The sequence below is a fragment of the Saccostrea echinata genome, unplaced genomic scaffold (assembly GCF_033153115.1).
Source record: "Saccostrea echinata isolate AGI-Se365-2 ecotype Australia unplaced genomic scaffold, CSIRO_AGI_Sech_v1 ptg000025l, whole genome shotgun sequence".
Lineage (NCBI taxonomy): Eukaryota > Metazoa > Mollusca > Bivalvia > Ostreida > Ostreidae > Saccostrea > Saccostrea echinata.
Window position 1 is genome coordinate 23,141,125 of NW_026889774.1, and position 17,984 is coordinate 23,159,108.

General features: G+C 30.0%; 2 protein-coding genes across 2 annotated transcripts in view; both read right to left on the bottom strand.

Moving 5' to 3' along the window:
- Positions 1–14,725, bottom strand: part of LOC133192203 (glycerol kinase-like) — a 419,267-nt gene extending 404,542 nt beyond the window's left edge. Inside the window, exon 1 of the mRNA XM_061328172.1 lies at positions 14,716–14,725. The gene's annotated coding sequence lies outside the window, so the exon portion shown is untranslated. The remainder of the gene's footprint in view (positions 1–14,715) is intronic.
- On the bottom strand, positions 9,291–11,270 carry LOC133192974 (uncharacterized). The gene is made up of 4 exons (XM_061328973.1): positions 11,204–11,270; positions 10,702–10,947; positions 9,587–9,997; positions 9,291–9,373 (listed from the first exon to the last, which is right to left on the bottom strand). Exons 1-4 carry the CDS (start codon positions 11,268–11,270, stop codon positions 9,291–9,293), a joined length of 807 nt encoding a protein of 268 aa, XP_061184957.1.
- Positions 14,726–17,984: the final 3,259 nt, after the last annotated feature.

Here is a 17,984-nt window from a genome sequence, read left to right on the forward strand (position 1 = left end):
CATCAGTTGAGCCCACCTCCTTACATGTACCCCACCCCATCTCAAAAGAGTACTGAAATTGCTTCCAAAGGCTTGATTGTATTTCAGTATCTTTGATTTGCTGAAGAATTTTCAAGAGATCTAGAGTAATTTATTGATTCTGGAAAATCTTATAATAATGTTGTAAAAGAGTGATCAGATTGAAATCATTGAATGGATTCCAATTTCACACCTTTGAAAATATATTGTAAAATTTAGCCTGAAGGGAATATTCTCACACCTTTTCTTTCCCAGAACTTCAATGTAAACAGTGATATACACATATATTCAACAATTCATCTCCACACCGACTGATGATGACTCGAGCCATTTCCTGTTTATTATCAATTTGTGTATATACTTTGTTTTGGAGTACCTACTCTAAAAATTATTTTAAAACATTTTCCAAGAAAAAACAACAACATTTTAAAGTGTTGATTAATGGACATACAAAAATATGTATAGTTATTAATAGTTTTTTTTACTGCAAAACAATGAAGATGACAATGGCTAATAATTAGTAAATATAGTTAACCTTGTTAATTAAGTTTAGGTAACAACATGTTGGACTAATTATGTTGTTAGTGCTATTATCACATGAAAACAGTTATTGGTATCTGTTTCAAAAAAAAAAAAAAAAAAAAAAAAATTCAAAATACATGTATTTGAATGTACACATGAGGCTTCATGGTTTGCTCATTCAAAGATCTGTTGCAACTCATTTTCATAATTAAAAACCATCATTTATTCAACATTTTATTTTTTTCTTATTTAACAGATTAAAAATATATATTCATAAAATATACTTTTCCAACATTTCAATTTAATTTTACCAATTTATACATATGCATACATATAATATGACCTTTCCTATTACAATGCATTCAGTACTGTCTTTTATGGTGCAGATTACAATCACTTACAGAATTTAGACTCAATTTACCAGAAATTGTATCTTTCATTTCATAACTAATTGTTTGGGAAATTTAATGATAATAATAAGTGTATAAATTAAATGAAGAATATCTAACTGTGCCATATTTCATCGTAAGTTTTTGTATGAAGAAAAACTATATAGGTATACATCTCAGCTCTTAATTTGATTCATTCCTTGAAAAAATTATCAATATAATTACAATCCTTTAAATTTAAAAATGACCCAAAATTTAAAGTTATACTGATATAGAAAAGAGTAGAAATTCTGATATTGTAAAAATTAAGACTTCAATTTTCATAGGGAACATTTGCCATGTTAATTAAACTCACCTAATCATACTGGTGTGTTCTCTTAAATGGCTATATATAACTTTTTTTATTTCTCAATGAAATTTTGCCAATTTGATATTATTTTGCTTGCAATAGCATGTACTTTCTAAATGATAAATTGTAAAAGGACTGAAATTTTCATAGGGAGAATCCATCATCATATTATACTCTGTCAATCGTACTGGTGTGTTCTCTTGAATGGCCATAACTTTTTTATTTCTGAATGAAATTTTGCCAGTTTGATATTATTTTGCTTGCAATAGCATGTACTTTCTAAATGTCAAATGATAAATTGTAAGAGGACTGAAATTTTCATAGGGAGAATCCATCATCATATTATACTCTGTCAATCGTACTGGTGTGTTCTCTTGAATGGCCATAACTTTTTTATTTCTCAATGAAATTTTGCCAATTTGATATTATTTTGCTTGCAATAGCATGTACTTTCTAAATGTCAAATGATAAATTGTAAAAGGACTGAAATTTTCATAGGGAGAATCCATCATCATATTATACTTTGTCAATCGTACTGGTGTGTTCTCTTGAATGGCCATAACTTTTTTATTTCTGAATGAAATTTTGCCAATTTGATATTATTTTGCTTGCAATAGCATGTACTTTCTAAATGTCAAATGATAAATTGTAAGAGGACTAAAATTTTCATAGGGAGAATCCATCATCATATTATACTCTGTCAATCGTACTGGTGTGTTCTCTTGAATGGCCATAACTTTTTTTATTTCTGAATGAAATTTTGCCAATTTGATATTATTTTGCTTGCAATAGCATGTACTTTCTAAATGTCAATTGATAAATTGTAAGAGGACTGAAATTTTCATAGGGAGAATTCATCATCATGTCATATTACTCCGTTAATCGTACTAGTCTGGTGTGTTCTAATGAATGGCCATAACTTTTTTATTTCTCAATGAAATTTTGCCAATTTGGAATTATTTTGCTTTCAATAGCATGTACTTTCTACATGTAAAGTGATAAATTATAAGAGGACTAAAATTTTCATATGGAGAATCCATCATCATGTCATATATTACTCGTTAATCATACTAGTCTGGTGTGTTCTCTTGAATGGCCATAACTTTTTTATTTCTGAATGAAATTTTGCCAGTTTGATATTATTTTGCTTGCAATAGCATGTACTTTCTAAATGTCAAATGATAAATTGTAAAAGGACTGAAATTTTCATAGGGAGAATCCATCATCATATTATACTCTGTCAATCGTACTGGTGTGTTCTCTTGAATGGCCATAACTTTTTTATTTCTGAATGAAATTTTGCCAGTTTGATATTATTTTGCTTGCAATAGCATGTACTTTCTAAATGTCAATTGATAAATTGTAAAAGGACTGAAATTTTCATAGGGAGAATCCATCATCATGGTATACTCCATCGATAGGAATTGGTGTGTTCACTTAATTAAATTACCATAACTTTTTGTACTTTTCAATGAAATTTAGCCAGTTTGGAATAGATTTTTTTGTCATAGCATTCACTTAGTAAATCAAACCTAATAAATGAATTTGTGTATATTTTTTGAAACATTAAGAAAATGACCAATGGGAGACTTTTTTTCTACTCAAGACCAGGTTTTAAAATTTAAATAAATTATTTGAAAAGGGAGAGCTTTATCTGCCTTATAAATACAGTCATAATTACTATTCAAAAATAGAAATTAAGTTTTTAAAGTCAGATACCTGCATGCATATAACATATGAATTTATTTGACCCCTAAATTCATCTGTGAAACCTGAGTGGACTACAATTTTTTCTCCTTTTATTTCATGCAAATTCACTTGGCTGAGTACTTTTATTTGATAACGCTCTCCGAGTGAAAACGCTACCATGATTAAAAATAATTCAACATTCATTTAAAGTAGAAAAATATAGTCGTTATAGAACAATTGAATACTTTATTTAGAATGAAACGAAACGCCCGGAGTGAATCCAAATAGTCGCGACGAATCCACCCAATACCGATCAAGATCTCCACTGCGCTTTGTATTCGTAGTAAAATTACACATTCTGTAAATGCATTGTTGCAACTGTGATGCAAGAACAGGGAAAGATGCAGTCTGCTGAAAGGATTAATTCACGTACTTTTAAATCAATTTAGTCTCATTTATATTCATTTTATTGAGCTATTGGTTTAATACGTAATGCTTGAATTAGTCCACAATCACCTCAGCGCAATTAATAAGTCAAAAAGAAAGGTGCTTTAGTTCAGTTCAGTTATGGAATTCCCTCCTATGTATAAGGAGCACCCGAGAAGGTGGTTTCATAAAATACATTTAAAGGTCGGAAGTATTTCAGCACTTATAATTATAACCCATTACAAACCTATTTCAATGATATTTACAAAAATATTTTAGTTACCATTCATTATGAAATCATTTCAAGATAGATCCATGCAGAAGTCTATTTAAGGTTTATGATAAACACTGATAAAAGTAAAGAATAACAATTTTATATCTAGACCACAGCATGTATATAATATGACAGTAAAGTTTTTTTTATAGTGATATAAAGCTAGAGTAGAAATATTAAAGTAATGATTTTAAAATGTTAAGTTTGCAATGAATTATATGGCAAAAAGCTTTCAAAAATAATTTTGACCCTTGACTGTATTAGATTAAAAGAAGATGGACTGTTTTTCCCTGTACATTAAAGAGATAAAAACAATTTCCATTCTCCTGTAGGATAAAATATTCTATAAATCATTTTGTTAGAGAACTTTTAATCCTATTAGTGACAATTATAGAACTTCTTGTCCTATTTCACAAATTATGGGATAAAAAATCCCATGTAAGGTTAAAAATGGGAGTTTTGCTTCTATAGGAGAAAAAATCCCACAGAACTCATTTTTCTCCCACAGAATAATGGTGGGATATTAGTTAGGAGAGAAAATCCCACCATAATCCCATGGGATTTCTTGATTGCAGGTGTAATATCTTTTAATCTAGAAGATATTCAGGTGTAAAGGTTAGTCCATGTTGTGCGATTAAAAAAATCCCACCAGATGACATAAATGGTTTCCATGTATCTTTGGAAAAGTGGTTGGCGAAAGTCCGGACAAATGTCGTGTCCGGAGTTAAATGTCGCACTGTTGTTAAACATGCGGCATACACTGGAAACGTATTAATTAATACTGTTTCCCGATACAAATGATATGCAGCTAATAGAATGGGGGAAACAGAGAGAAAAGATAAGAAAAGAGAGGGTATATAAAATTCATAAATTCAATACTGGCCACAAACCAAATATTTGCACAATGGCTATAAATTAATTTTTTTTAACATTTATTCTTAAAACAGCTTTAGAGATGGTGACAACAAGAATACAGATTCGAAATTTACAATCTTCAAAATTTTCGGAACAATTTCGTAACTTACATATTTCAAGAGCATTTCATACCAATATATCTATTCTTAAAACATGTTTAGAAACTTCTTTTCCCTGAAAATGATAACTACAATTTTCTGGCGTGTTCGATTGTCATGCATTCTTACAGTTTCCTGAATAATGATTTATCCTTAAGGTAGTCCAATTCGAGGTTCTGAAAATTAGCAGTTAAGTAATTGAAAATGCTCACAAAAATGTCTCTGAATTCACAAAATAATGAGTATTTACCAATGTTATTTCTTCAAAGTTCATTATTATAGTTTTAGTTTTCAAATTATATAGGGGAAATTATTCAATCTCAAATACATGTTCATTTTCGGGAATCACAAATGAAAGCACCAGTTTTACATTTTCTTTTTAAAAATTGATCATAAATTTAAGTATATTTTGGGATATAAAACAAAAACTTAAGGTATCCATGCAGGCATTCGGAGAAAATGCATGTTTTTCATACATAAACTGTTTTATGACTTCTATCAACTTCAATTGTTATATATAATTTTCATAGTGTAAAAAGCTCGAGTTATCATTTCGAAACACATAGCAGATCACTTCCAATTTCATATCATGCTAATAAGCGTTGGTATCTTCTTAAAACAAGATGACAGGAAATTTGATTCTTCTAAAATATATTTATTTTTGTACTTTTATGGGGATGCAAATATCAATTTTTTTACAAGACCGTTCTAAGACTACAAAAAAACCTTGAATCATATTGAGATACATGAAATGAAAATTGTCGCAGGAAAAGATCTCAATATCGAGCTTCGTTTTGAGACTTAATCAATTTAAACATGATTTTAAGAGTTGTTGATCCTGACTGAGCGGATATCTTTAATAAGGTAATTTGAGGTGTAATGATTAAAGATATCAAAGCAAAAATCAAATGAAGTCAAAAAAATGTGAGAAAGCAAAACCAGCACACCACTTTTGTCGGTTTGTGGTCAGTGATATGAGCAATGTCACCAAATCGAACACACGCACCGGGTAAAACGTAAACATTATATTAATACCAGAGATCATGTCAATGTTCACAGGTTGTGAAGAATCCTGTTGTCATCGAGTATTTAAGAAAATGTAAGCTCGTCATTAAACTGAAACTATTTAAACAATAAAATGCTTTCTTTGGTTGTTAGTACGGGAATTAATGCTGCAGCTATTGCAGAAAAAAATACATTACCCACGTAAGTGGGTTATGTAATTTTTTTTCTGCAATAGCTGCGACGTTACTTCCCGTACTAACAACCAAAGAAAGACATTTTATTGTTTATATTCATATCTGTATAAATAATCATTTAAAGTAGGATTAAAGAGATTAAATATTGTATTATTGATATGTACGTCATAGTATGTTTCATTGATGGAACAGCCACTGATCTAGAAATCTGTACAGGTGATATGCCTACTGGGCCATAGTGTTGTTCACGAACTGATAAATGGCAATGGTTTTCTTTAGAAATAAAGGAGAAAATATTCAATCGATGTAAATATTTTCAAATAAAAATAGAAATTCTAAATAAAACAGCAATGCAAGTGTTTTCTATGCCTCTTTAATGGTAGATCTTTCCAAATATTTACACCTGAACATTTAGGAGATTTTTTGAATAGAATTATACGAAGTTTTGTTAATCATGGATTTTAATTTGATATTTTTTTAACTCATGGCAAAAAGACGCCCAGTATGAACTGCAAAAGTGCATTATCAAAGGTGGCTTCCTGGACACAGCGGATTGGGCATGCAGAATAATGATGTTTTTGTACTTCCTCTTTCTAAAGGAGCATTTGACGAGATTGTTATTAATTTTTGATAGTTCGCATAACAATTTCAACCTCAGAAGTAATTCATGATATCAAGAGAAGGAAATTATTATTTATAAACCCAATGCCGTTTTCCTCTCAGACACGGAAGAGCAAGTCTATAAGACATTGATTCGAAGAAGAAAACCCCCCCAACAAATTTATTCTTTTGCACGGCTTTACCACATTTTATAAAGAAAAGACTTCCATATCTCAAAAGTAAAATTTTATTCCTATCAAAATAGAAAAAAATGGAGCGATAATTAATAATTACAATTTGGTATTATTGATAAATATTCACACACACACACACACAACACAAATTACAATTTTGTATTATTGATAAATATTCACACACACACACACAAAGGGAAAAAGATTTGTCATTACATCAATTATAATACCAAAGACATCCCCCCCCCCCTTTTCCGTGCTTCTGTTTGTTTGAATTTCATTTCCAATGCATCAAATTCATTTGAAATAATATATTTAGACAGAAAATGACTTAATGTTGATTTACTGGGTCGAGTGAAATGCATGAAACCTGCAGAACACCATAATCAATAGACAAAAGTAACACTCTCTAAAATTATTTATGTACAAATTATTTAAAAATTTAGAAAAAAAAACCGCTCTTTAAAAGAGCAAATCAGGACAAGGCCAATGATCTTATACATGTATCTACACAATTTTTCTGACCATGCCAAGAAATCCCGTCCATTTTTCCACAGCGATGGAGTCAATAAAAGTGTAATTGATGCAAATCACCCATATTCCCCTAACGCTGGCGAGACAATTAACGGCAGCAGATTTGAGGGGATGGATCCTAAGTTTTCCGTTTTCTTAGTCAAAGAAAAATAAACTTCTACCCCAGGAAGTAGCCTCCTATGCCCTGAAAAAAATAGTTCCTGTCAAAAACCTTTATTTATTTACAAAATATGTAAAATGCACTAGACACAGGTACCAAAATTGTAAAAATAGACTGGAAGGAAATTAAAAAAAAATTCAAAAGGAAAAAATAATAATTTTATATGTATGGAACTACAATTGATAAGTTCATTTTCATTGGTCAATTACCGCTATGATACCTTAATAAGGCGCGAGACTTCCACAACAACCAAGTTCATCGTGCCCGATGTTAATTTATACTAGGAAAAAAATATTTTGATATATAAACACTGAAAAATTTGAAAGGCGTCTAATTTTTACTGAACAATTAATTAGTTCACTACAATTTATTTCATTCTTTTTCATTTTTTTTTTTTTTTTTACTTTTTTAACCGCATATGATTTGCATGGAAAATCGCCCCCCCCCCCTAAAAAAACCAACAGGAAAAAAGGTGCAAAGGCTTCTAAATAGTTAGTATTCTAGCTTTAATTTCAAACCAGTAAAACTTAAGATCCTTCCCTCAAAACTGCTGACATTAATTGCCTCGCACACATCTCCCTGGGGAAAAATCACAGATTAACGCTAATTCCGCTTTTATTGAGTTCGCTCTAAAACTAGAATGCGTACCTTTTCTTGGCATGAACAGAATTGCATTTGGAGTATATACATGTACCACTTTTACAATTCTATAAAATATCAGACCAATATTAATCTGATGAATAGCAATCAGTTACGTGATAAAAGGTAAAATCTTCGATCGAATTTCCTGGACTTGCAGGTTGTTACTATTTGTACGTGTTAAAATTCCTGCTTGTTTCTTTTCCCACAACCACAATCGGTTAAAAATGGTTAAAGACAACCATTAAATTTGATGAAAAGGACGACCTTTAGCACGCAGCTCCAGTAATTGGGATCTCAAAGATTTCACAAGAATTACACATATGTATTTTACATAATAATCTTGTACTTTTTTGTGCATTCAAATCAATTTATGCAAACCATTGTCAATCTTTTAAAAAAAATCCACTCTCGATCCAATCGGTGCTTTATCCTGAAAGGAGAGGAATCATGTGTTGTTGCCAAACATCCGCATTAACCAAATCAATCATTTCTGCTTTGAATGTTTCTTGCTCTTCCTCTTTACTTTTCTGTTTCTTCTTCTTTCTTTCTTTTTCTTCTTTTCTGGAAAAAAAGTTTGATTTTACAACAACAAAATATTTAAAGATAATTTTTATTTTCCTGCAAGAATAAAACAAAATAGCAATACAGAAAGATCCATGTAACATGCAACTATATCTGTATTGTAATTCCTTCTTTGTCATTAATAAATACCATACATTTTGTGTCATGTATGTCGTCCACGTTACCTTTTTCATCGTAAATATGAAATGAAATTAACAGTGAGACATAGAATAGATATCATGGTTATGGGAAAATATGAATTAAATTCTCCCAAAACTTAGTTTTTTGGGGAAAAAATTATTGCAACTGAGTTTCCGAGTCTTTTTGAGATAGATTTATATTATGCGGTAAAAGAATCTTTGAAAGCATTATTTAAAAGTATAATAAAATTATTTCTGCATTAGTGTTTTTTTTTTTTTAAATAAAAACGAATCCTTATTACTTTACTTATATGTTGCTTTAAATCAAAATTAGCGCTAGATAACTTTTTTGACTGTGTGCTATTTCAAATTCCCGAAATTGTGATTAAACAATTTACTTTTCGAAATATAAATCATCGGATCCAGGAAAGGGTTTTTAAAATTAATTTTTTTTTCAAAACGAAAATTTTTAAAATTACAAATACAAATGCACATAATATGGATTTTTGAAAGATTCTAGAATTATGGTTGCAAATATATTTCTACGAATTTTTTTTTTTCTTTAAAGAAAAAAAATGAGCTAACCTTTCTTCTCAGAATTTAAGGTTACATCGTCCACCACTTCATCACAGATAGGATACCTCTGCTGGTCCCTGCTTAAGACTATAGGAATAAAATCGTCATTGACATCAAATTCTTTCTTCGTAGACTATTAGTATACTTATTATTATAACTCTTTTTATTGAATGAAGCCATAATATTGTCTAAATGAAATCATCTTCTTAAATGCACCGTTCATATTCTATCATTCGAAAACGTTCATTATTTCTTTTACCATGATATAGAATAAATACAAAGGTTTCGAAGAGAGCTTACATTTCATACAAATAAGAAAACCCTTTTCCACAGAAGTCTCACAAGTTTTAAGAGGCATATAATCTGTTTTGAACTTCAGTTTAACATCCTTTAATTCGGTAATATTAATTTCTAGATAGCCAGATCCCCTTGATATCTGTTTTAAAACGTTTCCGTGCTGAAGGAAAAGTTCGTCATGTTTTTCGTTGATTTCAGACCAGAGAACCCGCAGTGCCACTTTCATTTCAAGATGTTTCCGCTCAGTTTTAAAATTTAAAGAATGAATAGAGTTAGTATAACAATACTTGTAATTCCAAGGGAAATTCTGATGACTTCGAACAATTATTGTCTGATCTCCCAGTTCTCGAATCATGACGTCACTGGGGGACCTTTCTAATGTTTCATTTGAAATCAAATCGTAGATTTTGGTCTCTACAAAAGAGAAAACAAATATGAATTACAGAAAGTAACAGAAAAGAATTCTAAGCCACATAATTATGGATAATTAAACAGATGTAATGTTTCCCTCAATATCATATTAAAGTTTTAATCAAAGAGCGAAATAAGATATGTAAATAATTCAATACAAAGTTCCACTCGTACTTGCCTATCCGTTTTACTTTTCAAAAACAGGTAGAACTGACAGAACCAAAAGAATGAATAAAAAACTTTTGACTAGAAAGGTATTAAATAATATTTTATTTTTACTTGGATTTCTTGAAGACTTTCAACTTGAAACCGATTGTTTGCTTTCAACTAGCGAGAATACACTTAATAATAAGTGCAAAATTCTTATTAATGGCGCATTTTAAAATTCCGTATATATTCTGTATATATAGCAACAATGTTAGATGTCTGTTAACAAATAACAGAACTTCTCCATGCAAGATCACCGTAGCAGGTGACTGAATTGTCTTGCTGCATTTAAGGAGATGTGGAGATCGTGAGAATAAAAAAAACGAAGCAATTAAATCGTGCATAAAGACAGACAAACATGCATAAAAACACAAAACTGGTCTTTCAAAAAAAAAAATTACTTTCGTACATTCCCGGAATTAGGATTTTTTTTTTACATGCCATGGTATATATATTCTAAAATCTCAATATAACAATGAAAATTTGCTACGATGCATAACCTTTTTTTAAACATCTCATGTTTTTCTCAAACCATTTTTCTTTCCTTTTTCTCCCCTTTCTCGTCTTGATAATGCAGCTCTTTTCCCACATACAATGGATCGGCGAGTTCCTCAGATCTTCCCTCAGGGCTCTGTAATTGTCTGTGTTAAAATATTTTTGGGTATATCCAGATACTTGCATCAGCTGACTCTCGTTTGTACACTTGACATGTAATTCTTTAAAACGTTGTTTCATCCTCACTTTGCCTACAATTTTCAATTCAGGTTTTTTAATTATTCTTTTTTATATCAAGGATATTATTGCATGCTGTTTTCTTGTGCATATGTATGTGTTGATTTCTAATATGCCACACAATCTTACTTTTGAATGAGAACAATTGAAGGACAACGATGTCTCTTCATTTACCATTGATTATGCTATTAATTAATGTGAATTATATTCAATAACTCTAGAAAACATTATATTTGTGAAGATGTACATAGAAAACATCACAATACTCACCTATCATGACAAACAGACAGACTGTCAGTACTTTGAGATTTGCTGCTGAGTACAAAGTAAAGGACATTTCTCTTGAAGCTAATACTACAGATTCTCTAACAGTATCGTGTTTTGAAATAATCAGAACTGAATTCCTTCTCACATTTTTGTCTGCAAATTTTCCTGAAGGATTTTCGGATATAAATACTTTATATAAGTTCCGTCAATTGTATACCAATTTAGATAGGCGAATATTTCCGTTCTTGTCTAATCGGGAATTTGTTAAATTTAATACAGTTTCCTTTAACTTCCTAACAATGGAAATATGTCTGCCTTTTGTAATGGCACAGTGCTGGCACCGTTCTGATTATGATCTTAAATTTAAGGACAATCAATGAAAATGGTATAATTCAATTGCAGAATTATGAAATTCATTGAGATAGATGACATTTGTAACCTATCATTGTTGAATCGGGCGGATGCAAGGAGCACAACATGGGGTCTAACCTATCTGTGTTAATTTCCTCAACCAATTCAGCAAAACTTTACTACAAATATTTCAAATGGTAAAACCAATATGTACACTCTATGCTAATCAAAAAAATACCCAGAAATATTTTGCAAGACACTTCTGTGATTACAGAGAGCATTTGCAACTGTGTTTTTTCGAGTTGCAGTATTGAATTTTGCAACTGTGTTTTTTTTTCACCTATGAGTTGCAGTATTTAATGCTGTTTTCTTTGTTTATAAGTGATCTTTTCGTAATGCATCTTGTTTTAGTTCTATATAAGCAAAACCCATTAACTTCGCAATTCAAAATACCATGTACTAGTATTTGATGATAAGAAGTACATCTGAATACATTTAAATGAGTGAATGCCCTGCGTTAATAACTCAATTGCAGTATATCAGAATAATTATGATTAGGATTTAATATTATCATTATAATCAAAATTAATTAAAATTAATGATATATTGGTATTTTTAAAAAGTTACATAAAATTTGCATTGCAAGGACACATTGAAAGGTAAAGCTACTACGAATCACCGCATACATAAAATACACTAGTAACTGTTGCACATCACTGTCGAGAATATTAAGATAAAGAGAAATACCAGTCTTCAGATTTCTTGCTATTTTTTCATGGCATTTATTAAGTGTTACTTGTGCCTAAACCTTTATGAAGTATAGTTTACAATGTGCACGTATTCTTTGTGTTGCTTTGACTGTACTTTATAGCATATTTGACTATGCATTACATACATGAATATAAGGGTTCTAATACACTGAATGATCGCCGAAGAACCATGCAGCTGTAAATCCTTTACTCATGACAGCGACGGGATTAATCAAAATAAAACCAAAATTAACACATTAAAACCAGGGCGGGGGGGGGGGGGGGGGGTTAGAACAAAGTCAAAAATTTTAGACATGAAGTATGCAAAAGATGGAATGATGTGATGGAAAACATGGCGATGTCTGAACGAGCATGTGAATAGAAATGAGTAAAATAAAAGAGAATCATTAATGCAGTTTGTGTTTTACGGGTCAATTAAAGTAAGTGGTGTCCGAAATCGTCCAGAAAAGCAGATGAAGCAAAATGGTCAAGTTAGCCTCCAACTTTGCTAGCCTAGGGGACGACTCCCCTTCTTTTCACAATTTAAGAGAAATTAAAAGTGGAGAGAGGCGGATCGTCATCAATATCTAGCGAAGATGGTTGAAACCACTTAAAGAAATTTAAAAATCAATCTGTAGCAATTTATTAATCATTATGCCATAATGTTACATAATTAATACTTTTTTAAATTTTACCTTATTTCATCTTATTTGTAATTTATTTTTGACTGTACATTTAAAGAATACTAGTATTCAACTAATAAGTAAAATATAAAACATATTTTATATTAATTTATATAAATAAAATATATTATATCAATTTTTTTGTTAAGCATTAGATGTGGGAATTATTAGACTGTAAAAATATATTAAGCAAAATGAATTTGAATTATGGGTCATTCTGGAGATATAGTTATATTACAATTAAATTATTTGAAAGAAATTTCTAAATTACTCTTAATTCAAAATTGTTATTTATTACTCTCAATCATAATATTTTTTTCCATTTCCTTACTACTAGTCATATTGATTTTATGGTTTATGGCAATGCATGGTCACCAACCCCTTAATTAAGCAGCAGTGCATAGACATTGTTAAGAAAAATTGACAGTACATGTATATTAAAATTATATCATAATTTCTTTTTCTAATATCTGAAATATCTAGCGGGAAATACGCACCTCATCCCCTTATTCGAATCCATGTATAATTGTAATTAGGAATGATATCTGATTGATAAATTTTAAATCTATTCACTATAACTCTTCTTGACCGTTGGCGAGTAAACAATCCATTACTAAATCAATAAATATTGCGAGAATAAAGGAAACAAGCTAATTCAGTCATGAAAAATGTACCATTATTTAAAACAATTCGTGAAAACGTGATTGATTCAGTTTCAGCACCAGCAGGTTACGATTTCTCTCTTAGAAATGAAATAAGTATATAATTTCGTCCACTTCTGCAGACGACAGTCTACTGCAGAGTTTGTTTATAAGACCAACAACAGCAAAATTCGGAAATTATTTTTCTTTTTTTTTTTAATCAAAGCTTTAAAAACATAAGGTATATAATAAAGTTCAAGAATTCTTACAAAATGTTCCATGTATAATGGGTACTAGTGCATTGTAATAACTTCAATTAAAGTTCATGCAATACACGAGTAATAGTTTGAATATTGTAATTGTTTAATTTTTGCTATAACCGTAGACATGTACGACATGGCTAGACAAATTAAACACTTAGGTCTATTAAATTCCTCATATTTTCCTTAACATTGAATAGAGACAAACTTTACAATATCTAACGTTTGAAGTTTGTAAATAATACTATGAACAGTTCCGTAAACTCGACAGCTACGAGTATGGTAGTCCGAAAGCATCAATCCAACGAAAAAATTAAACATTCAAGATCTTAGTTCAAAACGAAGAAAAAAAAGTAATATATTACGACCACGGCTATTGCATTTTATATCACTCTTTGGATATGCGTTTAATACTATTACTATTTAATCAAAAAACAAATTGAATCCCTGCAAGTTTTTTAACCAATTAAAAAAAATTAAAGATGACAGCCGATTTAAGGCTACTCATAATGGTGTAATCTTGACTGTGATATGAAAGAGACGAGTGGAATATTCAACCTTTCCATGTATAAACGACATTCATTCATCATCATTCATATTTATTTTAGAGTACACAGCATTTGTTCAACACATTGATGACTTTGAAATTCACACCTGGTATCCTCGGACACCGTAATTGAACTTAAGTGTAATTAGTAAACTATGTCATGACACCAAAAGTAGGAGAGTCATTCAGAATCTCAGGTGAAAAAACAAAATTTTTTTTAGTAAATTTATTACAAGAATCAACAAATAAAAATGAAACAAATAGCAAGAAATGCGTTCGTCTACGAATCGCTTTGCACTAGCTGTTCCTTCCACGACAATGTCGGCTCTCTTTGTGCCAAAAATATACATAAGGTAAAAAAAAAATTAAAAAAATCTACACGTCATCAATAACTAAAACAAACCTGAATTAGGGGAGGTAATGTAATTACAATAAAACAATTTTATTTTTTCCTGAAAAAAGTTCCTGATGTTTTCGAACTGAAATTATCCTTTTATGGTTCTATTGTTTTAACTGCATTGTGTATTCCTTAGGAGAAGTGCATTATTCCTTTGACAATGATTATAAAACTGGTAGAAAGGTCTCAGTGAGAGCTACATTTCATACAAACAAGTAAACGCCTTTCTGCATGGTCGTCAGAGGTTTTTCAAAGAAAATAATCTTTTTTGAACTTAAGTTTTTATGCCCGTTAATAATCAACAGATGCATGTAACGTAGAGAAAATACTAGTGCTTTGAAGGAAACTGACAAAAACTATATGCACATAATATGGATTTTTGAAAGAAATTAGTATAAGGGTTGCATATAATACTACGAATAAGATCTTTTTAAATTAAGAAATTTAGCTAAACTTTTCCGCAGAAATACCATTACGTTGTTCATCACCTCGTCACAGATAGAGTACCTTTGCTGGTCCCAAACTATATATATAAAATAATCATTGACATTCAAATGCTTTCTTCGTGGACTCTCGATATACTAATTAGATTTTTATTGGTTATTGAAATCAGAATCCAATAATTGTCAAAATGAAAATTATTCTTTTATCGTTCGTTTGTTTTAAATGCACTGTGTATTCCCTTTAAAAAGTTCATTATTTCTTTGACAATGATGAAAAGCGATAAAAAGATCTGGCGGAGAGATCTCATTTCAGACAAAAAAAACTCTTTATACAGAAGTCTCGCAGGTTTACTAGAAATATAATCTGTTTTGAACGTAAGTTTTACGTCCTTTAATTCGGTAACAATAATTTCTAGATACCCATGTCCTCTATATGTTTCAAGACATTTCCGTGCTGAACTAAAAGTTCGTCATGTTTTCGTTGATTTCAGACCATAAAACCTGTAACACTACATTTATTTCAAGATGTTTAAGCTCATGCAGTTTTAAAATTTAAGGAATAAATAAGGTTAGCATAACAGTATTTGTAATTCCGAGGTAATTACTGATGACTTCAAAAAATAATTGTCTCATTGATCTTATTCTCGAATGGTGACAACATTGGGGATTTTTCTAATACTTCCTTTGAAATCAAATCGTATATTGCCGTCTCTATAAAAGAAAAGAGAATGATCATGAATAATTATAAATTACCCCAAACATAACTTAAATGGATTAGTGCATCCTAGACCAAACAAATATTGGTAATTCAACAGTTGTAATTGCTTTTCTCTCAAATGAATATTAGTTTTAGTTAAAGAGTACAATACATAAATGCAAGGAACGTAACATGGTGTCTAACCAAAGTATATTCATTTCCCCGAATAATTCAGAAAAACTTCAAATATTTCAAATGTCTAAGATCCTGTATGTTCACGTATACTCAATGCTTTATATCATGGTAGTGATATAGACAAACATTCGAAATCAATGTTTTGCATGACACTGCAGTGATTAGAAATAACATTTGCATCTGTTTTTCTTCTACGTTTGAGTTAGTTATTCGATTTGAATATCGACCTACATGTACTTATTTATTCAAAGTGCAAGCAATTCAAGATCTTCAAAAGTATCTCACCCAAATGGCAATTTAAGAGCCCATTAAAATAAGAAGTACATTTGAATACATCTTAATGAATGCAAACTCTTACTCAATCAGCAAGGTATTTAGATTTTTTTGGTCATTTTTGATCATATGCAACATCATAAATGATTATGATTTAGAATTATCATAATCATGATATTACGATGACCGATATATTCATTATTGCTATCTCAGAATATTTACTCAGTTTACATTACAAGCCAAAGTGATAAGTAAAACTTTACAACCTTTATCAATTAAAGTATATATTTAACATTAAACAAGAATATTAAGAATAATAAAGAAAAGATAACGTGTCAATCAACAGATGTCGTGTTATTCTATTCATTGCCATTCAGCGTATCTTGTGTCGTCATACGAAACGGCTTACTGATCTATTTTTCTTCAGCAATGTTGCTTTTATAATGCTTTCAAAACTGAGGCAAAGCATTTCGTTTTATGAATGTAGAATTCTATTTATCAAATCCATAAATCCTTTAATATATGAATGCATATATTTTTTTATTGCACTTGAAATTTGTAAAATTAAATATTAATACTTTGTAGTATATAATAAAATCAATAAATGGGAATTATTGGCTTCTATGGAGAGTATTTTGTTGAATAAAAATTAAATTAATAAAATAAAACTTAAATAAGAGATTACTATTAATTACTTTTAAATTGTAATAAATTATACTCGATCATAATTATTTATATATATATATTTATATAATTTTATTTTGCAATTACAACATCCCATATACCGATGCTTATCTTTTAATACATAGAGGATGTTCTATGTTTTGTAGTTGAATGTGGAATTTGTTTCACGAGTGGGGCTGGAAATTTTTTTTTTTTTTTTTTTTTTTTAAATATCAAAAATTCTGTCTCACGTGTATTTATCATTTTGATAATTTTTCACCCTATGAAAAACATCACTTTTATTCAATAAATAATTACATTATTTCACCTTTGAAAAAATAATAGAACGTTTTATTCTCGTGTGAACTTGTCCAGACAAATGCATCACATCATTCGGATATTGATTGACCCGATCAAATTGATTTTAATATTTATGACAAGGCATGGTGGTCACCACTATTCCTTTAAGAAAGCATGGGTACCTGAAAATTGCAAAGAAAATTTACAGCATGTGAAATTTATCAATTCTTTTTTTAGTGTCAGAAATTTAGCCGGAAATACCCACCTCAACCCCTTCTGTAAATCCATGTAATTAGGAAGGACAACCTAAATCAAAATTGCATCTGTTCAACGTCCTTCTATCTGACGGATCATCGAATAAATACTATCAAAATTCATACTGTGTATCTAATTCAATTTCTATCTATCTGTCATTATTCAATCGTTAAATATTACAAATGAAACATGAAATTAAAGCACTGAAAAAGTTTTTAAAAAAACTTACTTTGATATCTTTTCAGCGCCAGCAGAATTATCACTGAGGTTAGGACTAATAAGAAATGAATGCATACTTGGTCAACTTCTACTGACGTACTACAGCAAAGT